General features: G+C 40.6%; 1 protein-coding gene across 3 annotated transcripts in view; it reads left to right on the forward strand.

The window, feature by feature from the left end:
* The window catches only part of TAF12 (TATA-box binding protein associated factor 12), a 33,758-nt gene that overhangs the window by 7,893 nt on the left and 1,610 nt on the right, over window positions 1-24,255 (forward strand). Inside the window, exons 2-6 of one of the 3 annotated variants that reach the window (XM_058718376.1) lie at window positions 6,794-6,878; window positions 7,599-7,850; window positions 11,609-11,686; window positions 17,818-17,932; window positions 23,815-23,903. In XM_058718376.1, the coding sequence (XP_058574359.1) occupies window positions 6,807-6,878; window positions 7,599-7,850; window positions 11,609-11,686; window positions 17,818-17,932; window positions 23,815-23,903 (606 nt within the window). In that variant the 5' untranslated portion in view covers window positions 6,794-6,806. Of the gene's footprint in view, window positions 1-2,185; window positions 2,306-6,793; window positions 6,879-7,598; window positions 7,851-11,608; window positions 11,687-17,817; window positions 17,933-23,814; window positions 23,904-24,255 lie in introns of those variants that run through there. The other 2 variants (XM_058718378.1, XM_058718379.1) reach the window with 2 other exon arrangements.

The following is a 24,255-nucleotide window of genomic DNA, read 5'->3' on the forward strand; positions in this document are numbered from 1 at the left end:
GGGGAGGGGCAGAGAGAGAGGGAGACACAGAATGGGAAACAGGCTCCAGGCTCTGAGCCATCAGCCCAGAGCCTGACGCGGGGCTCGAACTCACGGACCGTGAGATCGTGACCTGGCTGAAGTCGGATGCTTAACCAACTGCGCCACCCAGGCGCCCCTATTTTGTTTAATTTTTAAAAAGTTTTATTTAAGTAATTTCTACACCCAACATGGGGCTCGAACCCATGACCCTGAGATTAAGAGTTACAGCTCTTCCAGCTCAGACCTTGGAGAGTGATCTCCTCTGAGCCCCTCTGGTGTAAAATAAACCTCCTGCCTTCCAAAAAAACAAAAACAAAACAAAACAAAAAAGGGTTACAGCTCTTCCTATTGGGCCAGCCAGGTACCTCTGGATTCTTTCATTTAGCTTAATATTTTCATGAGTCTTACTCTTTTTCAGTGTATTTCATTGTGGTTATACCCTGATTTATTTAACTGTATCACTTTTGATGGACATTTAGGCTTATATTCCTTGTATGTACAGTATTATTTTTACATAGAAGTTCAACTGTAATATAAATTGCTAAACATGGAACTGTGGGGTCAAAACAATATATGTTTTTCTAATTTTGGTAGATACTGCTAAGTAGCCCTGTATAGAGACCTCTAACAAATTTATATTCCCCCCACTCCAACAACAGATGAAATGACTATCCATAAAATTTTCAGAGTACATGTAAAACTTTTTCATCATTGCCAGAGGAGGAATAAATAGTTTTAATCTGTGTTTTTATTATGAATGAGAATAAAAGTAATTTCATTACTTTAAGAACTATTTGAATTTCTTGTGCTGTGTTTTTTTGGGGTTTTTTGTTTTGTTTTTTGCAATTTTTCTTTTGGGTGGTTGGGTGCCTATTGATGTCTAAGTATTTTTTATATGTAAAAGAAATTAGTTCTTTGTCTTTGATATATATATATTGCATATATTTTTGCTAGTTTGTCTTTTTGTCCTTTATTATGTTTGTTGCCTTGCAGACATTTTATTTTTGTTTTTTTTTTTTAATTTTATTTGTCAGACATTTTTATTTTTATGTAATTGAACATGTCAAGTATTTTATGGCTCCTGAGCTTTGGGTCATCTTTATTTTATTTATTTATTTTAAAATGTTTATTTTTCAAAGAGAGAGTGGGTGCAAGCAGGGGAGGGGCAGAGAGAGGGGGTGACAGAGGATCAGAAGCAGGCTCCATGCTGACAGCAGAGAGCCCAATGCGGGGATGGAACTTGTGATCCTGGAGCTCATGACCTGAGCTGATGTCAGACACTTAACTGACTGAGCCACTCAGGCGCCCCCTTTGGGCCATCTTTAGAAGGGCTTTTCATTTACTGCTGAGAATTTTTTTCCCCAATTTTAAAAATTGAGATAATTGTAGATTTATTTGCAGTTATAAGAAATTATAATACAGAGTGGAACACCTGGGTGGCTAAGTGGGCTAAGTGTCAGACTTTGGCTCAGGTCATGATCTCTTGGTTTGTGAGTTTCAGCCTTGCGTTGAGCTCTGTGCTGGGATTTTCTTTCTCCCCCTCTCTCTGTCCCTTCCCCACTCTCTCTCTCTCTCTCTCTCTCTCAAAATAAATAAATAATTTTTTTAATTAAAAAAAAAATAACATACAGAGATCTCTTGTATACTTTGCCTAGCTTTCTCCAGTGGTAACATTTTGCAAAACTGTTGTGCAATATGACAATCAGGATATTGACCCTGATATAATCCACCAGTCTCATTCATATTTACCCAGTTTTACTTGTATTTGTTGACTTGTATTCATTTGTGGATGTATGTGGATTAAGTCCTATACAATTTAGTCACTTTCATAGTTCTTTTTTTTTTTTTTTTAGTATTTATTTATTTATTTTGAGAGAGAGAGAGAGAGTAAGCAGGGGAGGGGCAGAGAGACAGAAAATCCCAAGCAGGCTCCACACTGTTAGCAAAGAGCCCATTGTGGTGCTTGAACCCACGAACCACGAGATCATGACCTGAGACAAAAATCAAGAGTTGGTCATTGGTTGGTCATTGGTCACCTCACTGACTGAGTTACCCAGGAGCCCCTAAAGGTTCTTTTATCTGTCATCACAGTCAAGACACTGAATGATTCCATCACAAAGGTCCCTCATACTGCCCTTTTGTAACCACATCTGCTTCCCTGCTACTCAGTGCCTAACAACCTCACGAATCTCTTTCCTGTTCCTAAAATTTTGTCATTTCAAAGATGTTATATAAATACATTTTTGTATTGTCTTTTGCTCAACGTAATTCTCTGGAGGTTCATGTAAGTCGTGTGTATCAAGTTTTTTTCTTTTTATTGATAAGTAATTTTCCATGATCTGGATATACCAGTTTGTTTAACCATCCACTTCTTGAGAGACACCTGAGCTGATTGCAGTTTTTGACTGTTACAAATAAGGCTACTATGAATATTCATGTAAAGGTTTTGGTGTGAACATAAGTTCTCATTTCTCTAGGATAAATGCCTAGGACTTCAATTGTTGGGTCGTGTAATAGTTGCATATTAAGAGTTTTTGTTTTTTTTTTTCTGAGCCGACTTTATTGAGGTATAATTTGTGTACAATAAAATGCACATTGTAAGTATTTAGTTTGATGGGTTTTCAGAAATGTATGCAGCTGTGTAAGCATCACCCCCCTCAAGATATAGAACATTTATATCTACCTCACAAACTTCCCCCATACCCCTGTTCAGTCTCTGCCCCATCTATTGCTAGAGTTTAGTTTTTAGATCATTAGAGGTTAGAATTTCATATAAACGGAATCAGGGGTGCCTGGGTGGTGCAATCAGTTAAACGTTGGACTCTCTTGATTTTGGCTCAGATCATAATCTCATGGTTCATGGAATTGAGCCCCAAGTTGAGAGATTCTCTCTCCTCCCATTCTCTCTGCAGCCCCCCTCAAAATGAATAAACTTTAAAAATGAAATACAAATACGGGGTGCCTGGGTGGCTCAGTCGATTGAGCGTCCGACTTCGGCTCAGGTCATGATCTCACAGTTTGTGAGTGCTAGCTAGCCCTGTGTTGGGTTCTGTGCTGACAGCTCAGAGCCTGGAGCCTGCTTCAGGTTCTGTGTCTCCCTTTCTGTCTGCTCCTCCCCCTCTCATGCTCTGTTTCTCTCTCCTTCAAAAATAAAAACATTAAAAAAAATTTTTTAATGAAATACAAATTTAAAAATTAAATAAATGGAATCATAGAGTATTTCTTTTGAGACTGGATTTTTTTTTTTTTGCTTAAATATTTTTTGAGATTCATCCCTGTTGTTTTGTGTATTAATGGTTTGTTCTTTTTTCCCCTTTTTTCTTTTTAGAGTAGGCTTGACACCCAATGTAGGACTTGAACTCTGACCCTGAGATTAAGAGTCGCATGCTCTACCTGCTGAGCCAGCCAGGCACCCCTTCCCCCCTTTTTTTTTTCTAGTTTTTTTTTTTTTTTTACTTTATTTTTTTAAATGATTATTTATTTTGAGAGAGAGAGAAAGACACACACATACTCACACATACACACGTGCATGCACAAGAGCAGGAGAGGGGTACAGAGAGAGGGATTGAAAGAATCCCAAGCAAGCTTTGCAACGTCAACACAGACCCCATCTCAGGGCTTCATCTCATGAACCATGAGATCATGACCTGAGCTGAGATATAGAGTCAGATGCTTACCCGACTGAGCCACCCAGGCACCCCTAGTTTTTTAATAAACTATTTCTTAGAACAGTTTTAGGGGCACCTGGGTGGCTCAGTGGGGTAAGCATCCGACTTTGGCTCAGGTCATAATCTCGTGGTTCATGAGTTCGAGCCCCACGTCAGGCTCTGTGCTGACAGCTCAGAGCCTAGTACCTGCTTCAGATCCTGTGTCTCCTTTTTTCTCTGTGCTCCTCCCCCACTTGTGCTCTGTCTCTCAAAAATGAATAAACGTTAAGATAAAATTTAGAACAGTTGAGATTTACAGAAAAATTGGGAAGGTAATAGGGTTTCCATACACCCAGTGTCTCCATAGCAACATCTTACATTAGTATGGTGCATTTGTTAAAACTAATGAGCCAATATTAATACAGTATTATTAACTGAAGTCCATCATTTACTCAGATCTTAGTTTTTCCATTTGTCTTCATGTCTCCTTAGGCTTCTCTGTGACAGTATATCCTTAGATTTTTTTAAGAAACTGCAAACTGTTTTAGAGTGGCTGTACTGTTTACATTCCCACTTGCAATGTGCTAGTGATCCATTTTCTCTGCATCCTTGTCAGTATTTGGCGCTATCACTATTTTTTATTTTAGGCATACTTATAGGTGTGTAGTTTCATCTTACTGCAGTTTTAATTTGCCTTTCTTTAATGACTAATGACGTTGAATACCTTTTCTTGTGCTTTGTTTGCCATCTGTATGACTTTGGTGAAATATCTGGTCAGGTCTTCTGTGCATTTTGTAATTGAATTAGTTAAAAAAAAAAAGACGTGTTGAGTTTTGAGAATTCTTTATACTTTATAGATACTAGTCTTTTGTTGGATATGTAGTTTGTAAATACTTTCTCCTCGTCTGTAGCTTGTCTTTTCATCCTTTCTACGTAGGCTTTCACATAGGAAACATTTTTAATTTGATGAAGGCCAATTTAGAAATATTTCCTTTTATTGATTGCATTTAGTGTCAAGTCTAAGAACTCTTGTCTAGCTAGAGCCCAAAGATTTTCTCCTGTTTTTTCTAAAAGTATTGTAGTTGTACATTTGATATTATTAAAGTATATGATCCATTTTGGGTTAGTTTTTTTTAATAAAGTGAGAGGGTTATATTCCTGAATATTTTTTAAATCTCCTATATTCTAGTATTTTATATTTAACATTTAAGATAATTCATTTTATATTTAAGATTTAAATATTTGATCCATCTGCAATAAAAGAGTGTATGAAGGGAGGAATATATATATACCCCCCCTCATTCCAGATGGGTCAAATATTTAAATTTTAAACATGAAACCAGATTTTTTCCAGATGTACTCATATACCACCATGTATTCAATAATCTATCTTTTCCTTATTGATATATGCTATGAACATGAGAATATAGGTTTGTGTGGGAACACAAGTTTTTATTTTTCTGGGATAAATGTCTAAGAGTGCAATCCTTTATTTATTTGGGTGGGGGTTGGGTGATTTGGTTTCCTGTCCTTAATAGTGGTATAATTTGTATATACAATAAAATGCACAGATCTTAACTATTCAGTGTGATGACTTTGACATTGTGTAAATCCATGTAATCATCACCCATCCAAATATGGTGTTTTAAATCCAACCAAATAAAGGAATAGTCTAGGAAACTATGGGCAGTGTCAGTCTGGTAATGAGTGGTTATCATCTGCTTTGTTTTGTTTTGTTTTAATGGAAGAAATAGCTCACTTACCAGAATTATTGAAAATGCAGAAGTAATGTTTGCTTCTCAACAAAACAATACAGTAAACTGCAGTCTAGTTTCTTAGGGAGAAACTTTGATGTTTCTTATATTGTATGGATTCCCCTTATTTCATTAAAACAACTTATTTCATTAATAGTCATTGGAGCTATTCCTTAATGTTAATTCCAAACTTGACATATGATTATTCATATTTGGTGCTGTGTAGGTTGTGTTCTTGTCTACAGGTCTTATTACAGGAATTCCCATTATGCAGAAATCTCTATTACAAAAAAAGTCTTCTACTTATTTTGAGCAATACCCAGTACTCTTTGGGAAGTCCCTTGAAGGTTATGGGAATGTTATTTGAAGGGTATAATATGTTCAGTGTGGTGAACATACTGATAATCTTTAATAAGTCTCTTTCATAAAACTTGCTGTGGGTAAATAGTTTGTTTTTATAACATTACAGAACAACTATTAACCACATTCTCAATCTTTCCCTCTCCTGATTCTTCTGTTGGTACCATTTGTGGGTAAGGGAGAAGGAGGCATGGACTGCATATGGTTAAAAAACAAACAAGTGATCTTGATGCTCTGCTGTCCCCCTCAGCTGACTCTTGGCCAGGTTTCTCTTGGTCACTTAACCAGTGCATAGTTAGTTGCTTTTCTTAAGGGTAAACCAGGAAAGGTGATTTCTCGTGTTAGAAAGTTAGACAGGGGGCGCCTGGGTGGCGCAGTCGGTTAAGCGTCCGACTTCAGCCAGGTCACGATCTCGCGGTCCGTGAGTTCGAGCCCCGCGTCAGGCTCTGGGCTGATGGCTCGGAGCCTGGAGCCTGTTTCCGATTCTGTGTCTCCCTCTCTCTCTGCCCCTCCCCCGTTCATGCTCTGTCTCTCTCTGTCCCAAAAATAAATTAAAAACGTTGAAAAAAAATTAAAAAAAAAAAAAAGAAAGTTAGACAGTTTGTTGGGGAGGAACTCAGCAACTGGGGCAAGAGTTCACACGTATAGATGCTCATTTAGGTTGCTAAGCTTCACCACGTTCTGATAACCACTGCCATGATTCCTGCAAGTTCAAGTTTCACAATTTGGCCAATGAAGTTTCCATATGCTGCTAGTTTATCCCTAACGCTAGAACATCCGTTTCATTAGAAGAGAATTTATATTACTATAATCTTCATTAATTTTAAAAGCTACGTATGAAAGAGATGGAGATATTTCTCTTGGTAATGAGTAAGAATAAGGAGACAGGAATATGGATGCGTTTCTCCACATCCAGTTTGCTTGGATTCTGGCCCGTGAAGATGTGCCAGCCACGCAACTGAAATGGTTCTGTGGCAAGAGTGGTGCTTGATGCCAGTTGTTCATTTACAGGTAGCTTTTGAAAATGGCTGCCTCTCAGTTCACCGGGCTCACAGCTGTTGCTGATGTAATTAAAGATCTAGACACTCAGATAGCTGTAAGTAAGCTCGTTGAGGCCGCTGTTGATGGAATTTGGTAAATGTGCTTCTGATCTTGATGACACCAAAGCTGCTGTCCACAGAGTCTACCTCATGGCTTTAAAATTTAGGAGTCTTGGCTACTCCAGGCTAGGGACTCTGCATGTACTTAAAGATTGCTAACACTCAAAGAAAATTTGCTCTTGATGACAAAAAACAGCTTACTTTTAACAGTTGCTAAAAATCGTGTTGATTAGACATAGCCCTGACATAGATTTAAGCATGTTTTGAAGTGCCAAAATGAACTAATCTGTTTTCTGAAGTTTTGTGACTGGTTTTAAGTATGTGATTGTGCCATGATTTATTTGAATTTAACATTATTTGCTGTTGAAAAATAACACATTTAGTACTTAACCAAGTATTCTATTTTTACGAAGTCTTCAAAAATGTCTTACTCATTCTAGTTTATTTTTGTACATAAGATTTCTCATTTCATTTACTTATTTAATTTTGTGGACTATTTCATTTAGATTTTAGAGAAAAGATAGTTTCTAAATATGAGGTGAGAGCAATGAACATTCCTCATTCCGTCCATTTTTAATGTGCAGGTATCACATGGTCACTATCCCAGAAATCCTAAAGACCCTTCAAGTTCAAGAGACTTTATATAAGTTTACTTTCAAAACTTACCCTTTATTAAAGATGTTTCTGGAGTTAATTCTCTTGTTTTCCTTCTACAGTTGATTGGCCTTGGTCCTCACAGCTCCAAAAAGAAACAGGATCTTGATAAGCTCTATGAGCTGAAGTCCAAAGCTCGGCAGATTATGAACCAGTTTGGCCCCTCAGCCCTAATCAACCTCTCCAATTTCTCATCCATAAAACCGGAACCAGCCAGCACTCCTCCACAAGGCTCCATGGCCAATAGCACTACAGTGGTAAAGATACCAGGCACTCCTGGGACAGGAGGGCGTCTCAGCCCTGAAAATAATCAGGTATCATTTCTTATTTTTTGTTCTTTATAGGTACCTCTTATCTGTTATTTGAACCAGTAATGCTTTGGGAGATGTCTGTCTATCTCAGATGCTGCTTCTTCCTTTTAGCTGGAAAAGGTCTTTTCCCTCCTTTGGACTTCTTTATTTATTTATTTTTTTTCTAATTTTTTTGTTGTTGTTGTTTATTGTTGAGAGAGAGTGTGTGAGCAGGGAAGGGGCAGAGAGAGAGAGAGGGAGACACAGAATGTGAAGCAGGCTCCAGGCTCTGAACTGTCAGCACAGAGCCCGACATGGGACTCAAACTCACAAGCTGTGAGATCATGACCTGAGCCGAAGTCGGACGCTTAACCCACTGAGCCACCCAGTCACCCTATTTTTTTTTTTTCAACGTTTTTTATTTATTTTTGGGACAGAGAGAGACAGAGCATGAACGGGGGAGGGACAGAGAGAGAGGGAGACACAGAATCGGAAACAGGCTCCAGGCTCTGAGCCATCAGCCCAGAGCCTGACGCGGGGCTCGAACTCACGGACCGCGAGATCGTGACCTGGCTGAAGTCGGACGCTTAACCGACTGCGCCACCCAGGCGCCCCACCCTATTTTTTTTAAATAGGTTTCTTGGGGGGCGCCTGGGTATCTCGGTGGGTTGAGTGTCCAAATTTGGCTCAGGTCGTGATCTTGCCATTCGTCAGAGCCCTGCGTCGGGATAGCTGCTGTCAGCACAGGGCCCACTTTGGATCCTCTGTCTCCCTCTCTGTCTGCGCCTTCCTTGCTTACACTCTCTCTCTGAAAAATAAAATTTAAATTTAAAAGAAATTTAAAGAGTTTTACTATTTATTTATTTATTTATCTTTAGTTTATTTTGAGAGAGAGTGAGAGAGCAGAGGAGGGGCAAAGAGAGAGAGCAAGGATCCCAAACAGGCTTAGGCTTGAACTCACGAACCATGAGATCATGACCTGAGCCAAAACCAAGAGTCAGACACTTAACCATCTGAGCCACCCAGACACCCCTGTCCTTTGGACTTCTGAAGTTCTTTATGAAATTATCATGTACAATGTTTATCAGTGTTTATAGTGTTTATGTGTGTGATGTATATTTACATACATCCATATACACACACTAACACATGTTGCCTATGATAGGTTTTTATATTTTTATGTATAAATATATATATGCTTTATAATTGGTAAATAAAATAGCTAAATAAAATAACTAATGCATTCATTATTCATTATTCCTGTAATTAAGTACCATTGCCTCCAGTCTTTTCTCCTTCTAGTTCATTCAGCTGCTGCCATTAATTTTCTGCAGTACTTCTAAAATCTGCCCCCCACTTTCTGCCCATGATTCTGATTCTGCTCTGCAGACCCACAAGAGATAAGAAATAAGTATTATCTCTTAACTTGAACCTTGTAGGCTGGAATAGGAGGGAGAGACATTTCAAGAAAATAGGGGGAGGGACCAGCAAAGGTGAATGGGGAAGGTTGGGCAGATAGTTGGGAAGCCAGCTTGTGTTGAATGTGGAGTCTGTTGGAGAAGAGCAGGAGGTAAGACAGTTTAGGCTGGATTATGGCAGAATAAACTGAGCATATACTAGTCAGTTTCTTTTGGAACTTTTAGTCATTAGACAATCTTTGCAAATATTGTCTATTTTTAAAAAAAAATTTTTTTTAACATTTATTTATTTTTGAGACAGAGAGAGACAGAGCATGAATGGGGGAGGGTCAGAGAGAGGGAGACACAGAATCTGAAACAGGCTCCAGGCTCTGAGCTGTCAGCACAGAGCCTGACGTGGGACTCGAACTCATGGACCACGAGATCATGACCTGAGCCGAAGTCGATCGCTTAACTGACTGAGCCACCCAGGCGCCCCCTTTTTTTTTTTTTTTTTTTGCAAATATTGTCTATTTTTAATATTTTTTTTTTTTTTTAAATTTTTTATTTTTGGGACAGAGAGAGACATAGCATGAACGGGGGAGGGGCAGAGAGAGAGGGAGACACAGAATCGGAAACAGGCTCCAGGCTCCGAGCCATCAGCCCAGAGCCTGACGCGGGGCTCGAACTCACGGACCGCGAGATCGTGACCTGGCTGAAGTCGGACGCTTAACCGACTGCGCCACCCAGGCGCCCCTCTATTTTTAATATTTAAAAAAAAAATTTTTTTTTTAATGTTTCTTTATTTTTGAGACCGAGAGAGACAGAGCATGAACGGGGGAGGGTCAGAGAGAGAGGGAGACACAGAATCTGAAACAGGCTCCAGGCTCTGAGCTGTCAGCACAGAGCCCGACGCGGGGCTTGAACCCACAGACTGCGAGATCATGACCTGAGCCGAGTTGGACGCTCAACCGACTGAGCCACCCAGGCGCCCCTATTTTTAATATTTAATAGAAGAGTAAGTAACATAATAAAAGTAGTATATCGTAGGAGGATTAACTTGGTAGTAAGTGGATAAGAAAAGTAGGAAAGGGGGCAGACTGAGAGGAAGACCAGGTCTAAGACTTCTGTAGTAAATCAAGATGTGCAGTAAAGGCTTGATGTAGTGGTAATGTTAGAATGGAGAATGGATAGATCTGAGAAATCATGAACAAATATGTATTTTAAAAATTTGTTTCTTTTTTCTTTATTTCCAAGATTATACATGCTTATCACAGAAACTTTAGAAATACAAGAATAAATAGCCCATAATTTTACCATCACCCCAAAATAACTATGGTTAGCATTTTTTTTTTAATATGAAGTTTATTGTCATATTGGTTTCCATACAACACCCAGTGCTCATCCCAATAGGTGCCCTCCTCGATGCCCATCACCCACTTTCCCCTCCCTCCCACTCCCCATCAACCCTCAGTTTATTCTCAATTTATGGTTAGTATTTTAATGTATGTCTTTTGATTATTGTTTAATGGTATATATATGTAACATGACATTTCCTCTCTGAAAAAGGGATCACAGTTGTACGCACTTATACAAATATTATATGGAGATGAACACATGGTCCCTGCCCTGGTCCCTCCTCAGGGAGCTTTCAGCCTACTAAGTCTGATACAGGCAAGTTTATGGGGTGCCTGGGTGGCTCAGTCAGTTGAGCAGCCGACTTTGGCTCAGGTCATGATCTTGGGGTCCATGAGTTCAAGCCCCGTGTTGGGCTCTGTGCAGACAGCTCAGAGCCTGGGCCTGCTTTGGATTGTGTCTCCCTCTCTCTCTCTGCCCCTTCCCTGCTCACACTCAGTCTCTGTCAAAAATAAATAAACATTAAAAAAAACAAAGAAACAGGCAAGTTTATAACTACATACAATGATAGAAGGGTGCACAGAGTCTAGTAGAGGCCAAAGGAGGAAGTAGTTCCTTTTACCTGGGTGGGCTAGGAAAAGCAGAAAGAAGGCACCATAGACTGAGCAGATAGGAAGAAGGGTAGAAGAGCACGTCCAAAAGCAACAGAGGCACATACAAGTTGTGATGGTCAGAAAATTGCAAATTATTTAATGTAGAGGGAAGGTAAGGCATAGTGAGAAAGAGATGAAGCAGAAATAAACTGACAGGTGTTGGCCTCTCAGCCACACTGCTCTTGTGGCCTTTCCCTGGGCTACTTCTGTCTTGAGAGTACAGTTTTGTAGAATACAAGTCTTGTAGGCCAGACTACTGACTTTTGGAAAGTAGAAACTAAACCCAACACAGTCACAGCCTTTCTTCATTACAGGGTAATGAGGTGTTTTGCTCCCTTAATACTTACTGAAAAAATCTTCTCCCAATTAACTTTAGGTATTGACCAAGAAGAAATTACAAGACTTAGTCAGAGAAGTGGATCCTAATGAGCAATTGGATGAAGATGTGGAGGAGGTAAGGTGGGGTTGGGAACCCCAGAATCTGTGTCCCTGAGAGCTAATACAGAATATTGGCTCTTTAGAGGCAGACAAATCTGAATTTGAACGTTGGCTCTGCCGCTTACCAGTTCTGTAGCTGTGGACAAGTCACGTACGCTTTTTGACTCAGTTTCCTCTTGTGTTGGCAGGGTATGGTATTATTTACCCACAGGGTTATTGTGAGGGTTCCCTGGAATAACTTGTACAAATCACTTAGGAGAATGCCTAGCACTTTCTACCTAGCAGCTACTGCTGCTTTTGCTTGGCGAAAAGGGCTTCGTTTGTTGTTCACAGGCAATCACTTTCAACAATTTTAGTTGTTTCTATAATATTCCTCCATATTTTTTTTTTTATTATTTAAAAAAAAAAAAATTTTTTTTTTTAACGTTTATTTATTTTTGAGACAGAGAGAGACAGAGCATGAACGGGGGAGGGGCAGAGAGAGAGGGAGACACAGAATCAGAAGCAAGCTCCAGGCTCTGAGCCATCAGCCCAGAGCCCGACGCGGGGCTCGAACTCGCGGACCGCGAGATCGTGTCCTGAGCTGAAGTCGGACGCTTAACCGACTGAGCCACCCAGGCGCCCCATATTCCTCCATATTTTTAAGTAATATACTGAAACAGATATTCTTTGATTTCTGTCTGTTGATAGAATTTTGTTAAACCACTCACATCCATACATGCTTCCCTTTCCCTCATTTTTCCAATATAGTTTTGTCACAACTTTTAGATAACTCAGAAATCAGTATTTACATTATTCTGACCAAGTAAATATTGTTCACCACCGAACCAAGTCCTGTTTTGTACTACTTACAAAGTTGATAATTGACTCATTTTTATTTAGTTTTTTTTGTGCCTTTTTTATTCGACTTCTGCTATCACCTCTGGTGTACACTTTATCAACATTGTTTTCCAAATGGAAAAATAATCTGCAGATTTTAGTCTCTCCCCCGCCTGCTTTCCCGACTCGGAGATTTCACTCCCAGAATCCTCCATCGTCTTCTGGTCTGATTAATTTTAGGTCACTTGAACAAACCTCTCCTGGGTCTTCCTTTTGCTCTTTTTTTTTTTTTTTCCTCTTTGGATCTCTTGTTTCCTAGATCCTACATCCTCTTCTTACTTTATTCCCTCTTTTTGTTAGAGCACATTTTTATTACTGTCTAAGAAGGATAGATGAGAGGTAAATGTCTGAAAATACCTACATTCTAACTTCACATTTAATTTTTGGTTTGAAAGAGTTTAGAATTTGATTATGGAAATCATTTTTTTCCTTTCAGTTGTAAAGGCATTGCTCCATTGTCTTTGGAAATCTATTAAGAAATCTTATGCAGGGTGCTTCATGCAACTCTTGATCTCAGGGTCGTGAGTTCAAGCCCCATGTTCGGCATGGAGCCTACTTGAGAAAAAAAAAGAAAAACAGAAAGGTCTTATGCCATTCTGATCCCAGTTTTGGTTTTTTAGAGTCTTTTTTCTTTTCCCTTTTTTTTTTTTTTTTTTAATATTTTCTTTTTTAAGTAATCTCTATACCCAACCTGAGGCTTGAACTCAACCCTGAGATCAAGAGTTGCATGCTCTACCAACTGAGCCAGCCAGGTGCCCCTAGAATGTTACTTTTTTTCTATTCTGAATTTTCATATGAGCTTTAGTGCATATCTTTTTTCATTTGTTGTGCTGGGTTCCTGGAACCTTCTTTTATTTTAGGGACTTGAGTGCCTCAATTCTGGGATGATTTTGTATATTTTGGGGTTTGGAGTTTTTTGTTATTAGTTTGTTTTGCCTTTGCTGAAGAGTATGTAATGACAAGGAAAGGAAATATAAATTATAAAAAAAAAGTATAACTCCATTTTTATTTTTTTTAACCAGAGGGAAAAATACTTGCTCTCTTTGTGTGTGGGGAGGATGGGGGAGTGGTTGAGGGGGTAGCAGCTTTATTGAGATATAATTCATATACCATAAAATTCACTCATTTGAAATCTACAGTTCAGTGGTTGTTAGTCTCTTCACAGAATTCTACAACTCTCAACACTGTCATTTTTAGAACATTTTCATCACCCCTAAAAGAAACCCACAGCTATTAGCAGTCACTCCCATTTTTTCCCAACCCCCACAGCCCTTAAGCAACTAACTACTAATCTACTTTCTGTCTTTATAGATTTGCCTGTTCTGGACATTTCAGATAAATGGAGTCATATAATATGTGGTGTCTGTGACTGGCTTATTTCACTTAGTGTAATGTTTTTAAAGTTCATCCATGTTGTAGCAGATATGAGTACCTCTTTTTAGGGCAGAATACTATTCCGTTGTATGGACATACCATTGTTTATCCATTCATCAGTTGATGGGTTGTATCTACTTTTTGGTTATTATGAATGTTGCATGAACATTCATGTGCAAATTTTGTTTTTTTCCTTTTTTTAAAACTCAGGCATAAGTTTTATGTGGAAATATGTTTTCATTTTTCTTGATAATATACTTAGGAGTGAAGTTGCAGAGTCATGTGGTAATTGTTTTTCCAAAGTGCTACATATACCCTTTTACATTCATACCAGCAGTGTGTGAGACTTCCATTTTCTTATATTAGTTTTTTGATAATTTCTTCTCTGTTTTTGCTCTTTCATTCTGTAATGACAATTGGTTGGATATTGAATCTTCTGCATTGGTCCTCTTAGGGTTTTTTGTCTTTGATTTCCTATTCTTATTTCTTTATAATTCTAAGTTCCACTTGCTAGGGAGGTTTTTCTTAGTTTATCTTCTAAACTTTGTAAGTTTTAAGGTTTTTTGTTATAAAAATTAGAATTCTCATGAGGTTTTCTTGTTGACTATTCCTTTTTTTGTTTGTTTGTTTCTTAAAGATTTTATTTGGGGGCACCTGAGTGGCTCAGTTGGTTAAGCATCCAACTTCAGTTCGGGTCATGGTTTCGCGGTTCATGAGTTCAAGCCCCAAGTCGGGCTCTGTGCTGACATCTTGGAGCCTGGAGCCTGCTTTGGATTCTGTGTCTCCCTTTCTCTCTGTCCCTCCCCAACTTGTGCGCTCTCTCGCTCTCTCGCTCTCTCTCTCTCTCTCTCAAAAACAAAATTAAAAAAAAAAGAAAAGATTTTATTTTGTAAGTAATCTCTACACCCAAGGTGGGGCTTGCAGAGTCCTGACATCAAGAGTCATACTCTTCCACCAGCTGAGCCAGCCAGGCACTTCTAATTGGTCCTTTTTTTCCCCAAGCCACTCTGTTCTTATTTTATGGTTGTAATATCTTCTCTTACCTTCCTTAACAAGGAATTCCATTTTTTTTTTAATTTTTTTTTTTTACATTTTGTTTATTTTTAAACATTTTGTTTAATTTTGTTTATTTTTGAGAGACAGAGACAGTGTGAACAGGGGAGAGGGGCAGAGAGAGAGGAAGACACAGAATCTGAAGCAGTCTCCAAGCTCTGAGCTGTCAGCACAGAGCCCATGCAGGGCTCGAACCCATGAACCATGAGATCATGACCTGAGCTGAAGTTGGATGCTTAACCAACTGAGCCACCCAGGTGCCCCCAAGGAATTCCATTTTTTGACATTTTCTTCTTTTCCCTGCATTGTCTTAGTGTCCCCTGGGCCCTTTTTTTCTCCTTGGTTTGTTTATTTTCTTTTTAGTATTGGAGATTTCCTTCACATGTTTGGTGTTCTTGACGATCTGTTCTTAAAGACTGAGCCACTAAAGGGGCGCCTGGGTGGCTCAGTCAGTTAAGCGGCCGACTTTGGCTCAGGTCATGATCTCTCGGTCCGTGAGTTCAAGCCCCGCATCGGGCTCTGTGCTGACAGCTCAGAGCCTGGAGCCTGTTTCAGATTCTGTGTCTCCCTCTCTCTGACCCTCCCCCATTCATGCTCAGTCTCTCTCTGTCTCAAAAATAAATAAACGTTAAAAAAAATTAAAAAAAAAAAAAAAGACTGAGCCACTAAAGAGCTGATGTGAAGCAGAATTTACTGATTGGCTTCATCTAGTAATGTACTGTTAATGTTTAGCAACCAATTCGGTGGAGGAAAAGGCCCTAATTTTTAGCGTTTCCTAATTTCTGTGGTGTAAATATTCCCAATATGCCCTATTTTAAGCTATCAACATGTTGCTGAATGCAAGATTGTGAAGAAATGCATGTAATTAATTGACTTTTATGAGCTCCTCTCAGCTGGCTTTAGCAAACCACTGGCTTCACTCCAGAATAATTTGTCAACAAGTCAGCCTTCTTATTGGAGGATCTCTACATCTCAGCATCTGTAAGTCTATTCTCTGGAGTCATTCGGTATCTCCAGAAAAGAATCCTCCAGGCTCCTATCTGGAGGGTTTATCTCTAGCTTCTGACATCCTGAAAGCAAGGCAAGAGAAAGAGGCTGTATCTCTCCCCTGCCATCACTGTGTCTGATGTATTCTAATCCAGAGCCATGCCTATTCAGTGTTCTAGGGAATAAACCTGCTGAGTTCTGGTATGTGTGGGGAGGAGTCACTTGGCTGCTTTTGGAGTGTGGAGGGAATGGGGACTAGTCTGTATATAGACTTGTAATACTTTCTCAGATTTTAGTTCCGTGCCTCAGCCCAATCTTTTATGTAAATAGCACTTCCAGAAGCTGGATCTTTTGGGGGCTGCAAGGGGCAAATCAGTTTAATTCTCATTGGTGTCCCCTTTATAGGCACTTAATGTTGTACATTCCATCTGCAGGTCAGATCCCACTTTTCCTCTGTTATCTCCTTGGCAAAAGTTTACTTTAAAAGTTTGTTGGATGGGTGCCTGGGTGGCTCAGTTGATTAAGCATCTGACTTTGGCTCAGGTCATGATTTTGTGGTTTGTAAGTGCAAGCCCCACATCGGGCTGTCTGCTGTTAGCACAGAGCCTGCTTCAGATCCTTTGTTCCTCTCCCTCTCTGCCCTCTCTCGCTCATGCATTCTCTCTCTCTCAAAAAATAAACAAATAAAAGTTTATTGGAATCTCATGTCTATTAAGTTTTGCTCTCCTGTTGTCTTTGTGGATTTATATGTCTTTTTTCCCTTTATTGTTATTTTAGTGGATTTAGGGAAGGAGAGGAGGTCATTTTTGGAGTTGATTTGCCATGTTTAATCAGAAATCTCTTTGTTAGGAGGTGCCTGGCTGGCTCATTTAGTAGAGTATGTGACTCTTGGTCTTGGGGTGGTGAGTTCAAGCCCCATGTTGGGCATAAAGCTTACTTTAAAAAAAGAGAAAAGGGTGCTTGGGTGGCTCAGTCAGTTAATCATCTCTTTTCTTAAGCTCAGGTCATGATCTCATGGATTGTGAGTTCAAGCCCCATGTTGGGCCCTGTGCTGACAGTGTGGAGCCTGCTTGGGATTCTCTCTCTTTCTCCCTCTCTCTCTGCCCTTCCCTCACTCTCTGTGCATCTCTGTGGATGGTATCCATTTGGTTTCATAGAAAAGATAACAATGCAGTAATAGTCTAACAGAATAAGGTATATCTATGATTGTAATTCATTTTCTTTTTGGTCAGCAGAGGAGGCCAAGGTATTGACTGATGAAAACTCCAATTTTTAGCTTCAAATACTGATTTTACTCTTCACATAGTCCAGGATAAATGACAATGAAGTGGAAAGAACCCAGGATTTGGACATGGAACCTGGAAGTTGAATCCTGCTTCTGGTGCTTAGCAGTTGCATGGCCATGAGTCAGCATCCTTCTGTATAGAAGGAGGATACAATCCATGCCCCATTTTTTTCACAGGATTAATATAAGGACTAGGTGAGATAATGGAAATAAAAATGCTTTAGGAGACTGTGAGTGAGGAAGTATAAAGATTCACTTTTGTTTTCCCACCTAATTCAGAAGAAAATATGAGAGTGAGGGATTGGCCTGATTGATTCCTGCCAGGTAGGAAGTACAGAAAGTAACATCCTCAGAAAGGTGTGAGTTGTGCTCAACCTGGTTAATGAGTTGATGTGTTTTTAGTATTGTTCTCACTCCTCTTCCTCCTCACCTTAGCCCAAATGCTGATTCCATGGCTTCTAATAGAAAGCCTGACTAAATATGTGATTCAAGCAGACACAGTTGTCCCAGCAACAGGAGCCTACTCTGCCAGTGTCATGGTTACTCTCCCCCACTTTTGTCTTCCCCAGATGCTGCTGCAGATTGCTGATGATTTTATCGAGAGTGTGGTGACAGCAGCCTGCCAGCTTGCTCGGCATCGCAAGTCCAGCACCCTGGAGGTGAAAGATGTCCAGCTGCATCTAGGTATGTGGTCTTGTTTCTCCCTGAGGCATTCACACTGTTGATCCTTTAGGACCACCAGGAAGATCTAGTCAGAGGAAGCTTCATGTCAGAATTAGGCTATTGGGCTCTGGGATGTATGTGTTCATTCCATAGCAGATTTACATAGAGAAGGGAAATCCATCCATGGTAAGAAGAATGAGCCCAGGCATTGGGTTTGCCACTTTCTGTCTGTATCACCTTGTTCTTCCTACCAACTGTCTCTTAGAGCCTGTTTCCTCATTTGTAAAGTGGAGATCATAATATCATCCCTGTAGGGTGATCATGAGAATTACGGGTTATGTTTGTCAAGTGACTGGAACAGGACCCGGCACAAAGTAGAGTTTTATAAATGTAGCAATTATGTCTCCACCATTTAAATAATGGTGTTTTTCTTCCAGTTTTTAGCCTATTTATGCATTGCCCCCCTCCCCCAAATTGTAATCATAATATACATATAATTTTGTGTTCTGTTTTTCTACACTAAATTCAAGCTTGGGTTTTTCTGAGATAACATTGATAACCATAATTACTTGGGAAATAAACAAGCCCCACTCTGCATTGGTTACAATGCAGTTCAGAAGAAAGTGAACAGTGTTGTGAGTACAGAGATAGTCAAGCCAACTGAATGAGGCAGATTGAGGGATTCGGTATAGAACAACCCATGACTGATTACTGAAAAAGGCTTCCTTCCCAGTGTCAGGAAGGTATGGCTTAGGGAGACGCTGGTAGTCTTGGTGGAGTAAATAACACACTTCTGGTTAACGTTGCTGGTATTAGTAATAGAGGACAGATATTCCAGTTATGTGTTATTGGGTAACAAACTGCTCCAAGACAGTGGCTTAAAACAATAACAATGGTTTATTTTGTTCATAAGTCAGGGGGTGACTGGGCTTAGCCAGCCAGTTTTGCTAAGGGGTTTCTCACGTAATTAAAGTCAGGTGGTGGCCGGGGCTGAGACTGTTTTGAAGGAAGATGTATTAGTCTCCTAGGGCTGTCTTAACAAAGTACCATAAACTAGGTAGCTTAAAAAAAACAAAATTTATTCTCTCACAGTTCTGGCGGCCAGAAATCTAAAATCAAGGTATCAGCAGGGCCATGATCTCTCCAGTGTTACTGTGGAAGAATCTTTCCTTGCCTTTTCCTAGCTTCTGGTGGTGGCTAGGAATCCTTGCCTGCATATAGCTGCATCACTCGGTCTATGCCTGAGTGACCTTCTCTCCTGTGTGTGTCTGTTGGTCTGCCTCTTCTGCTCTTCAGGATGCTAGTTATACTGGATTAAGAGCCCACCCTACTCCTGTATGACCTTATCTTAATTAGTTACATCTGCAGTGACCCTATTACCAATATATTCTGAGGTGCTGGGGGTTAGGACTTAAACATGTCTTTTTCTTTTTGAGGGACACAGTTCAACCCATAACAGGGTTTCATCATGTCCAAGTCTGATACCTGGGCTAGATGCTCTCCAAAAGCTGGGACTCCACAGGTCTTCCTTTGTCTGCAGTCTCCCTACATGATCTCATCCCGTGCAGTCCTGGGATGGCTGGACTTCTTTTTTTTTAATTGTTTTTTAATGTTTATTTATTCTTGAGAGAGATAGAGACAGAGTGCACGTGAGGGAGGAGCAGAGAGAGAGGGAGACACAGAATCCGCAGCAGAATCTAGGCTCCGAGCTGTCAGCACAGGACCTGATGTGGGGCTTGAACTCCTAAACCGTGAGATCATGACCTGAGCTGAAATTGGACGGTTAGTTGACTGAGCCATCCAAGCACCCCTGGCTGGACTTCTTACATGGTGGCTATAGGCTCCCAGGATAAGTATCCTATGACCACCTGGCAGAAAGTGCACGGCTTTCACTGACCCAGTGTCTGAGGTCCCTCAGTGTCACTCCACTGAATTCTGTTCTTTGAGGCAATCTCCATTCCTTAACGGGAGGCATGTAAAGGAATTTGCAGACATGTTTTAAAACCACCATAACGCAAATGGATAGAAAGTAGAATGGTGATGATGAGGGGCCGTGGGAGGGGGGAGATGGGCACTGATTTAATGTGTACAGAGCATTAGTTTGACATGATGAAAACGTTTTGGAAATGAGTAGTGATAATGGTTGTACAACAATGTGAATGAGCTTAATGCCACAGAACTGTATACCTAAAAATGGTTATGGGGCGCCTGGGTGGCTCAGTCGGTTGGGCGACCGACTTCGGCTCAGGTCATGATCTCGCCGTCCATGAGTTCGAGCCCTGCATTGGGCTCTGTGCTGACACCTCAGAGCCTGGAGCCTGTTTCAGATTCTGTGTCTCCCTCTCTCTCTGACCTTCCCCCATTCATGCTCTGTCTCTCTCTGTCTCTAAAATGAATAAATGTTAAAAAAATTAAAAAAATAAATAAATAAAATAAAAATGGTTAAAATGGTAATTTTTATGTATATTTTGCCACAACCCTCCCCCACACAACAGATTATATTACTTTGAGAGTTTAGCATTCCTATTTTTAAAATTTTTAAAGTTTATTTATTTGAGAGAGCGTGTATAAGTGGGGGAGGGGGCAGAGAGCAGAGGGAGCAGAGAGAGAGAGAGGAAGAGAGAATTCCAAGCAGCCTCCATGCTGTCAATGCAGAGCTGATACTGGGCTCACTCAGTCTCACAAACTGTGAGATCTTGACCTGAGCCGAAATCAAGAGTCAGATGCTTAACTGACTGAGCCACCAAAGCACCCCAAAATATTTTGTATTTTAATTATTGGAAATAACATTGGAATGTTAGTTTATTCATTATGGGTGAGAAGTAATTGTCACAAAGATAGGAATACTCACAAGTCTGCATTGCCAGAACAGCTTCTGAAGCAGGCCTAGGTGGAGACTGATGCATAATCAGATCGCTTGGGGGGCATGGGATCGGAGCAAGGGGAATTGAGGAACCTGGTATTGAATGGCACCTGACCACCCAGGTCTGCTGCACACCACCCCCAACAAAGATAGACTTGCAGATGGGGCTGTAAAATCTGGACATCTCCTCTCTTCTGACTGACTGGGATGGGTGCTGCCAGGTTTGCTTCTCACCCGATTTTCTGTACTTGCGTAGTTAAATAACCTCCCTTTCTGACAGACAGAGTCTTTAGAAATGTGGAAGTTTAGGAGCTCCTGGGTGGCTCAGTTGGTTAAATGTCCAGCTCTTGATTTTGGTTAAGGTTATGATCTCATGGTTCGTGGGTTTGAGCCCTGCATGGGGCTCTGTGGTGACAACTTGGAACCTGCTTGGGATTATCTCTCTCTCACTCCCTCCCTTTCCTTTTGCCTCTCTCCCTGCTCATGCTCTCTTTTTCAAAATAAATAAACTTAAAAAAAAAAAAAAGAAATGTGGGAGTTCAATGAGATAATGTACATGGAATGCTTTGTACAATGCTGCTTTATTTTTATATTTTTAAATGTTTTTAAATTTATTTTAGAGAGAGACAGACAGAATGCAAGCAGGGGAGGGGCAGAGAGAGAGGGAGACACAGAATCCAAAGCAGGCTCCAGGCTCTGAGCTGTCAGTGCAGAGCCTGACTCAGGGCTCGAACTCATGAACTGTGAGATCATGACCTGACCCAAAGTTAGACACCTAACCAGCTGAGCCACCCAGGTGCCCCTACAGTGCTGCTTTATACCACACATTTTACTATACCTTTTAGTCACTAAATGATTGTTGTTGCTGTTACATTAATGTAATACAAAATATAAATATACGCATATTTAAAATTTTTTAAATTTTCATTTATTTTTGAGAGAAAGAGAGCAAGCCGGGGAGGGACAGAGAGAGAAACAGAGGATCCAAAGCAGACTCTGCACTGAGACTGGGGAGCCGATGTGGGGTTCAAACTCACGAGCTGTGATCATCACCTGAGTCGAAGTCAGACACCCAACTGAGTCACCCAGGCGCCCCTAAATATATACATATTTACATATATTGCTACACATACTTACATGTGTGCATTCTTGCCTGGTAGCTTTTTTTTTAAGATTTTTTTTTTTTTTTTTTTTTTTTTTTAAGTAAGCTCTACAGTGTGGAGCTCAGACTCATAATCCCGAGATCAAGAGTCGCATCCCCTACCAACTGAGCCAGCCAGCCTGGCTGTTCTCTTTCTTTAAAGACACTTTACATATCCATATCCTGACCCACTTTTATTGATTTTAAAGTTTAATTCCCAGAGAATAATCTTTTTTAAAGGCTCATTTTTTTTTTTAAGTTTATTATTTTTGAGAGAGAGACATAGCGTGAGTGGAAGAGGGACTGAGAGAGAGGGAGACACAATCTGAAGTAGGCTCCAGGCCCCAAGCTGTCGGCACAGAGCCCAATGTGGGGCTTGAACTCGGGAACTTCGAGATCATGATCTAAGCTGAAGTCGGACACTTAACCAACTGAGCCACCCAGGTACCCCGGGAATAATCTTAGTTCCACTTTTCTTTTTTTTTGTTTTTAACATGTATTTATTTTTGAGACAGAGAGAGACAGAGCATGAACAGGGAAGGGGCAGAGAGAGAGGGAGACACAGAATCTGAAACGGGCTCCAGGCTCTGAGCTGTCAGCACAGAGCCTGATGCGGGGCTCAAACTCACGGACCATGAGATCATGACCTGAGCCGAAGTCGGACGCTTAACCGACTGAGCCACCCAGGCGCCCCGTTAGTTCCACTTTCAAGGACTGACAACAAATATTATTTGCAGAAGGCTTCAGATATTTTTATTTTCAAATAAATATTGGAAGAGAGCTGTATATAAAATTATTCTAGAACCAAACATAAATCATTTATTCACCCAATAGTTACTGTACAGTGGACACAAAGTATAACTATAAAATCACTAATACTCAATTTGATTTAAGTAAGTGGCTGCCTAGGGCAAAACAGATTTGCACAACAAATGTTTTCAGTGCTTTAGGGCATATGATAAAGTATCTTACTCCTTTTGAATAGGCTTATTCCCTAAATAATCTTGTGTAAGTATAGTTTTTTTATATTGGGTATACTTAAAGTGCCCCGCACTTTTATTCATGGGTTTGGGCATCCGTGTAGCTATGCCAATTACTGACATAGTCTAATAAACAAAATCTCTTTGCCCTCTTGGAACCTTTAGGGACACTCTTACAGGGATGACCATATCCAGTGGCACCAGAACACAGGGCTGTGCTATGGACATACCTATGTCTGTATCCATATCTCTGTGCATTTATCCCAGGCTCTGGGATTGCATTATGTCATTGAATGCTTTCAACCACTCTATGACATGGTTATTACTGTTGTTACTACTATGTAAAAGATGAAGAAACTGAGACCCAGCGTCATGCAGCTCTACAGTGAAGCAGCAGAACTGGGACTTGGCTCTTAACTCCAGAATGCTCAAAATGCCTTTCTCCTCCTCCTCTTCCTTTGGGTTTGAGAGGAGTGACTTTGAATTTAGGAATAAGACAACTGAAGGTGCCTGGCTGGCTCAATGGGGAGAGCATGTGACTCTTGATCTCAGGATCGTGAGTTCAAGCCCCATGTTAAGTGTGGAGCCTACTTTAAAAAAAAAAAAAAGACAACTGAAGAAACAAATGACTTTTCTGTTCTCTTGAGCTGCGTGGAAACCTTAGGGCTCATAACTCACAGCCTGGACTCATTTCCCTCTTTTGTCTTTGCATGTAGGTCGAATGGTGTCATTTCAAACCTTGGAGGCACCACATGTGATTCCCCCATTTGTATTCCATAGAATCCCTCTGCAGGGTTACTGCTAATTAATATAGCTGATTGCTCAGATTAGTGCTCCCTGACCCTTGTCCAAGGGTCCCCCTGCACTTTGATGCTGCCTTCCCTGTCCCCTTATCTCTGTGCTGGCCTCTTCCTTGCAGAACGCCAGTGGAACATGTGGATCCCTGGATTTGGCTCTGAAGAAATCCGACCCTACAAAAAGGCTTGCACCACAGAGGCTCACAAACAGGTGAGGAGCTGTCAGAAACCCAGGGGAGTCACAGCTGATCCTTGAGCTGTGTCTCCAAGGGAGCAAGACAGCACACACAGCTACTATCATTGCAGTTGTCGCTTCCCTCACACAGTAAGCTCCACTCCCTGGACCAGAGATCAGAGAGGGCAAGAAGCACAGGGCTCCATGGGAGAACAGTGAGATACATCTGTGGTACTTTGCTGTTCCCACATGTGGCCTCAGTTTTTTCTCTCAGTCCTGATGGGCGCCACTTAAAGCTGTTGATTGTAGATTCTTCTAATAGGGACAGAACTCGCCCCTCCATGTCTCCCTAATGAAATCCTCCTGCACTGTTGCTGTCAGAACATCA

The sequence above is a fragment of the Neofelis nebulosa genome, chromosome 2 (genome assembly GCF_028018385.1).
Source record: "Neofelis nebulosa isolate mNeoNeb1 chromosome 2, mNeoNeb1.pri, whole genome shotgun sequence".
Taxonomy (NCBI): Eukaryota; Metazoa; Chordata; class Mammalia; order Carnivora; family Felidae; genus Neofelis; species Neofelis nebulosa.